The sequence below is a fragment of the Nicotiana attenuata genome, unplaced genomic scaffold (genome assembly GCF_001879085.1).
Source record: "Nicotiana attenuata strain UT unplaced genomic scaffold, NIATTr2, whole genome shotgun sequence".
NCBI lineage: Eukaryota > Viridiplantae > Streptophyta > Magnoliopsida > Solanales > Solanaceae > Nicotiana > Nicotiana attenuata.
The window spans coordinates 147,660-154,827 of NW_017671920.1; the positions used below are offsets into that span (position 1 = coordinate 147,660).

Consider the following 7,168-nt stretch of genomic DNA (forward strand, 5'->3'; position numbering starts at 1 on the left):
ACACCAGTGTGCCCTGAAGCTGGTCAAACAGATCATCAATACGAGGCAAAGGATAACGGTTCTTCACTGTAACCTTGTTCAACTGGTACCCTGAGCGCAAGTCAATCTTAGAAAACACCTGTGCGCCTTGAAGCTGGTCAAACAAAGCATCAATACGAGGAAAAGGATAACGGTTCTTCACTGTAACCTTGTTCAACTGACGATAATCAATACACATACGCATAGAACCATCCTTCTTCTTCACAAACAAGACAGGAGCACCCTACGGTGAAACACTGGGCCGAATAAAACCCTTACCAAGCAATTCCTGTAACTGATCCTTCAACTCCTTCAACTCAGGAGGCGCCATACGATACGGAGGAATGGAAATGGGCTGAGTGCCCGGCAATAGATCAATGCCAAAATCAATGTCTCTATCGGGCGCCATGCCCGGAAGATCAGCTAGAAACACATCGAGATAATCCCGTACCACTGGAACTGAATCAACAGAAGGGGTAACACTGATATCTCTCACATAAGCTAAATACGCGGCACCCCCCCCCTTCTCAACCATACGCTGAGCTTTAAGAAAGGAGATAACTCTACTGGGAGTGTGATCTAAAGTACCACTCTACTCAATACGCGGAATACCTGGCATAGCCAGCGTCACGGTCTTGGCGTGACAATCAAGAATAGCAAAATGGGGCGACAACCAGTCCATGCCCAAAATAATATCAAAATCAACCTTACTGAGTAACAATAAATGCGCTCTGGTCTCAAAACCACGAATAGTAATCAAACATGGCCGATAAACGCGGTCCACAACAAGAGAATCCCCTACAGGAGTAGAAACATAAACAGGGAAACTCAAGGAAATTCTAAGGTACACCCAAATGCGGAGCAAAATAAGAAGACACATAAAATAAGTAGAGCCCGAATCTAATAGAACCGGTGCCTCTTTGTGACAAACCAGTATAATACCTGTGGTGACAGAATTGGAGGCAACAGCCTCGGCACGGGTAGGTGGGGTAGCAACTGGGGCTGTAACCATGGCCTGGGAACTCTGCGGGGCACGCTGTGGCCGAGAAGTCTGTGAAGATGCACCCCTACCAAGTCAGGGGCAGTCCCTAACCATGTGACGTGTGTCACCATACTCAAAGCAACCTCGCGGCCGACGTGGGGGTGGAAACTGTGCAATACGGGTACTCCGAGACCCCTGAACACCTGAAACCCTATGTGGAATCTGAGATGCGAACTAAGTTGGCTGACCCACAAAGCCTCTATCGTGTCGTACTCTTCCCCAAAAATAAGGACCAGCGGGCCTCCCCAATCTACGAGGTCTACTCACTCCTCTATACTCTCCCTCCTAACCTCGTCTGTCCTCTCTCTCCTGGACCCACCTGTCTCCTACTTGGCGAGAGGTCCTCAACACCCGCTGAACTGGGACCACAGGCTGTGTCGCCATGACACCAGGAACCTAACCAATGGGAACTCGCTGCTCTGGAGTGGGGGCGAAGGGAGTCTGGGTCCCTCCCCCGATCTGTGAAGTAGTCGGTACAACCTGAATCAACGTACCAAACATGCTCAGGAACTGAGTCAAAGTCTCCTGAAGGGCTGGAGTAGTAGTGGCAGTAGGCGTGTCGGGTGCCTGAACTCTGACTGGGTCTGCTCAATATATAAAAATGTGCCAGGGATCTCTTGGTATCCCGAGGATCTCTTGGTATCCTCAATAATATGCCAGGGATCTCTTGGTATCCTCAATATATAAAAATGTGCCAGGGATCTCTTGGTATCTCGCACCTCAGTCCCGATCGTAAACACGTGCAGGGGATCTCCCGGGATGTCGTCCCGTAGTCCCAAATTTAAATACACAATAACAGCTCATGAGTATCGGAATAAATGCTCAACTCATAACAAGTAACAGTAAATTCTAGCCCTACATACTTCACGAAATACAAACAAAGCAAATTAAAACAAGTAGGCAGGTAAGTCGACTAAACATGCTTCTCTAAACTAACACAGGCTATAATTGCAAGTAAAATAAAGCAAAGAAGAAAGAAACTCAGTCTAAATATTCAAAGTAACGCCGGATTTTCAACAATTAGCTCAAGTACGCGCTCGTCACCTCACGTTCAAGGCATTCAATTACCAAATATCATATCCTAAGGGGAAGGTCCCCCACACAAGGTTAGACAAGCCACCTACCTCGAACCGGCACAAAATCAACTAGAAACCACGCCTTTGCCACGAGTATCCGACTCCAAATGGCCCAAATCTATTCAATACAATTACATATCGTAAATAACATCGCAAGCAACTGATTCTACTATATAATTCAAAGCTAAGGCGCGAAAATAGGTAAAATGACCAAAATGCCCCTCAGGCCAAAGTCTCGGAATCGGATAATTTTCAACTTTTCAGAACCCTCGTACTGTCACGAGTCTAACCATATAAAAATCCCCCAAATCGGAGGTCAAATGCTCACCCAAAACTCAATGGTTTAGTCTAAGAAGTTTTTCTCCCATTTTGATGCCAAATTCGAAATTAGATGATGGATTAAGCTGTATATTGATGGAATACAACTAAAAGGGATTAAGAAAACGTTACCCAATGATCTTCACTTCAAAACCCACTCAAAATCGCCCTCTCCCGAGCTCTCAATTGATTTTTCCAACTTTTGAAACCCAACCCTCGAAATTCCCTTTTCTGAACAGGTGTTTCTGCTTCTGCGGACAAGGGACCGCTTCTGCGGTCCCGCTTATGCGGAAAGTGAGCCGCTTCTGCGACTCTCACTAAACCAGCCACATCCGCTTCTGTGGTCCAGTCAACCGCTTATGTGGTTCCGCTTGTGCGGATTATCCACCGCTTCTGCGGTTCCAAACAAAGCCAAATGGCCGCATCTGCGGCTATTTTCTCGCAGATGCGAGGCCGCTCCTGCGGAATTTCCTCCGCATCTGCGATGCCTGGAAACTCTGCCCAAACTGCTTCTGGGATGATCCAGCCGCTTATGCGGCTCCGCTTCTGCGGTTCCCAAGCCGCAGAAGCGAAAATACCAGAAGATGAATAACCAGCTGCTGTAACACTTCAATAATCTCCCCGTTAACCACCTGAAATCATCCCGAGGCCCCCGAGACCTCAACCAAAAGCACCAATAACACCTAATACCTCATTCAAACTTGCACCAACCCTCAAAACACCTTAAACAACACCGGAAACCCGAATTAATCAATCATTTAAGCCTAAGAACTTCAAATTCCAACAAAACACGCTTTCGATAAAAAACCTAACCGAACCTCGTCCGCATGACCTGAAATTTTGCACACACATCCCAAATGACATGACGGAGCTACTGCAACTTCCGGAATTCCAATCCGACCCTCGGATCAAAAACTCACTATCGGACCGGAAACTTCAACAATTCAAACTTCGGCATTTCAAGCCTAAATGAGCTACGAACTTCCAAAATACATTCCGAACACGCTCCCAACCCCGAAATCACCTAACAGAGCTATCGGAACCATCGGATTTCCATTCCGAGGTCGTCTTCACACTGCTCCGACTACGGACCATTTTTCAACACTTAAGCTCTCATTTAGGGACTAAGTGTCCCAAAACTCTCCGAAACTCAACACCGAACGTCCCGGCAAACCAAAATAGCATAAATGAACTTAGGGGAAGCAGTTAATGGGGGATCGGGGCGTTAATTCTTAAGACAACCGGCCGGGTCGTCACACTACATACCGAAAGAAAGTTTATCTTTCAACGATGAGTATGCGGAAGAGATTGTACAACCCCACAATGATGCTCTGGCTATATCTGTACTCATGAATAAAATTAGATTTAAATGAGTGTTAGTTGATCCGGGTAACTCGGCCAACATCATTCGATTGAGGGTCGTGGAGCAGCTTGCTCTACAAGACCAAATTTTGTCTGCAGTCCGAGTTCTATATAGATTCAACATGGCCTGTGAAACCACTAAGGGCCAGATAACGTTTCCAGTAAACACGCTAAGACCATCCAGAAAACTAAATTTTATGTGATCGAAGGAGACATGAGGTGCAACGCTTTATTCTGAAGGCCATGGATCCACAACATGAGGGTTGTTCCCTCGACACTGCATCAGTACTGAAATTCCCAACACCTAGCGGAGTCAAAATAGTCTACGGTGAACAACCAGCTGCCAAGGAAATCTTCGCAGTCGAGGAGGTGATACTGGAATCGACAATCTTAATATCGAAGTATCCAAACTAGATGGTCAAAAACGGGGCCAAATAGCAATCACTGATACCATCCTCGGCAGATTCAAAAAAACAAGGGGAAGGCGAGGATGATGATTACGGGGTTCCCAGATCTTTTATAGCCACTGATGGTTCCGATGCCACTAAATCGACGGTCGAGGAGCTGGAACAAGTCATATTAAGGGAAAACTTGCCCGATCGAAAGGTATACCTGGGCACAGGGTGTCACGACCCAAAAATCTACCCTGTCGTGATGGCGCCTATCGACGGTACTAGGCCAGCCGACTTTCAGAAAATACTTAAATCACTATAACATTATGCATCTACAGCTACGAATTCTTTGCTACGAATAAAAAAAGCGTGGCTATTATCTAGCAATAGCCATAAAAATTGAAATTTCGTGGCTTTTCACAATTTGGTGAAATTTCTTACCTACAAAAAGTAAATTGGCAAAGCTAATTCCTACTTTTTGCTATAGTTGGTTAGTATCGTGACAATAACTGCAAAAATAGCGACACATTTACTGTTACATTATAAATTTGTAGCTAATTGTTAGTTTTTGCCACGCATTTAATTTATTGTAGCAACAATAAATATTTAGCCACAATAAATTATGTCAATAAAATATCGAATATATTTGCTTCAAGTTATAAAGTTGTGGCAATAATTAGCTCAATAGCTACGATGAATATCATGGCAAAAATAAAATAGCCACGAATTTATATAGCTACAATAAATATTGTAGCTAATTCTAAGTTTTGCTATGCATATGAAGTCACTGTAGCAATTGTAATCTTCTAGCCACGATACATTTGTTTGCACATAATTCCATAGCTAAAAAAAATAGTCTTGCTACAATTTTCAAAACTTGTAGCAACTGTTGGGACATATGTGCTCAGGAAAAGCCTACACGAGACAACTCAACGAAAAATCTATTTTAGAAGCTTATTAAAAAATTTGACACGCAAAGAGCATCTAAAATATAAAACTCATAATAGATAATTTCTTAATTGGGGTTTTCCTTATCAAGAGATATAGAAACATTTGTATTTATAAAAAGAGGACAAACATTTTACACGCCTAGCGACAATTATGAAACAAAATTATAAAGAGTAGGAAGACAGAGGTTCAGTCACTAATTCATTAGTTGGAATGAATGCAAGGGACTTTGGTTGAATTTGTTAGAGTTTATAAATTCAAGTGTGAAATTTATTAAAATTCTTATAATCACATAGCTATTCCTAAATCAAGTGTCATGCATCGAGAATCTATTTCTATAAACAACTATGCTATGTTTAACAATATTTATTTATTAATTTAATAAAAAATTCGCCATAGTTTCCCCTAAGAATCCATCAACGTAACACCTGGTAGAAAAGATCATTCAACTCAATCCAAATAAAATTATCAAGTCAACACTATTGAATATTAACTCATATTCAATTAGAGTAATTCATCAATATAATAAAGTAATACATAAATTCTTTAAAATAATAAAGAACTAAACACCATCTCAAATAAATAAGTAAAAGTTTAACATTACTTGAGGATAAACAAATATGCATATAAGACTTCTAAATATTTTACAGTAATAAATCTTCATCATCAGTTTCAGGTTCTGATTCGATGTCTTCAATAATATCATCGTCTAAGGTAACATTAGTGCTGATAACGTCAAGATCATTTCTTTTCCAGTTCATAAAGTCTTCATCTTCCTCAAATGTACACGAGAACTCTTGAGCATTTTGTTGAAAAGTTTCTTCACTGAGAGCACCACCAGTAAAATAAGTAGAATGACCATTCAAGACAATGGATCAATTGGGATGAAGATTATCCTTGACATAAAAAACTTGTTCTGCTTGAGATGCAAGAACAAATGGTTCATTTGTTGCTAGCTTTCGTTTAGTATTGACACTAACAAAGCCATGTTTATCTATCTTCACTCCTTTTCCAATGTGATCAACATCCAACCAATCACATTTAAATAAAACAATCCGTTTACCTTCAAGATATTGAAGTTCTACTATTTCGGTCAGAGTACCGTAATAATTTATATTTTGGCCATTCATTATTCCTCGTACTAAAACACCACTATTTTGCTTCACCCTATTTCCTTCGAGTTTCTTAGTATGAAATCTAAAGCCATTTATCTCGTACCCTTTGAATCTTTGGACTCCATCAAAAGGACCTCTAGCCAAAGAATACAACTTGCAACTTACTTGTGAATTTCCTTTCTTGCGCATTTGCACAATCTGTATAATAATAAATAAATAAAATAATGATGCTAAAGAAGTATTACAAATAAGAATTAACAATGTAATGAAAACTTACTCGATGGAAAAACCAATCATCGAAGTTCATGTTCCTNTTCCTTTGAAATGGTAAGAAGGAAATTGTCCCAACTTTTGCCGTGAGATATTTTTTCCTAAAACTTTGCTGCTCAACAAACCAAAAAAGAAAAAAGGAAATCTTTCAACAATTTCACCTTCCTTTTCTGACAACCAAACGGTACCAAAGGATTCTCTAACAAAATTTTATTGTTAATTTAATTCCTTTGAAATATGTTCATTAAGCTTAGGTTTTTTTTTGCCAAAATATCAGAATAACTTTTTAGAAAAACAAAGTATCCTAAACATAAATAAAAAAAGGAAACTATATTTCGAAAAGGAACAAAATTGCCGTCAAATAATAATTTGTTATACTTAAAAAAATACGGAGCTTCTTTTTTGTGGTTATTGATTATTAGGAGGGAAACATGAATTCTCTTTTTGAAATACGTGAATTAACAAAAACAAAAAAATTCCCTCCATATTATTTCCCTCTAAATATTGTGTGCCTAAATTAAAGCCTCCTAATTCTATTAGAGAGTAATATGCTGTTCCTTTCCTATAGAAAGATTAGAGAGCAAAAAAACCTTAAAACACTAAAAGCACAAAAGAAAGCCAAAAAGT

General features: G+C 40.3%; 1 protein-coding gene across 1 annotated transcript; it reads right to left on the reverse strand.

The window, feature by feature from the left end:
* Positions 1-5,729: 5,729 nt before the first annotated feature.
* Positions 5,730-6,578, reverse strand: LOC109210891. Its single transcript, XM_019374366.1, has 2 exons — positions 6,549-6,578; positions 5,730-6,469 (listed from the first exon to the last, which is right to left on the reverse strand). Exons 1-2 carry the CDS (start codon positions 6,576-6,578, stop codon positions 6,032-6,034), a joined length of 468 nt encoding a protein of 155 aa, XP_019229911.1. The 3' UTR covers positions 5,730-6,031.
* Between the last annotated feature and the right edge of the window lie 590 nt (positions 6,579-7,168).

What these genes read in the sequence shown, in the direction of transcription:
- LOC109210891 (XM_019374366.1), bottom strand. Translation starts at nt 6,578, where the DNA reads ATGAACTTCGATGATTGGTTTTTCCATCGA. An exon ending in ATGATTGGTTTTTCCATCGA is followed by an intron (nt 6,470 to 6,548) that starts GTAAGTTTTCAT and finishes ATTATTATACAG; the next exon opens with ATTGTGCAAATGCGCAAGAA.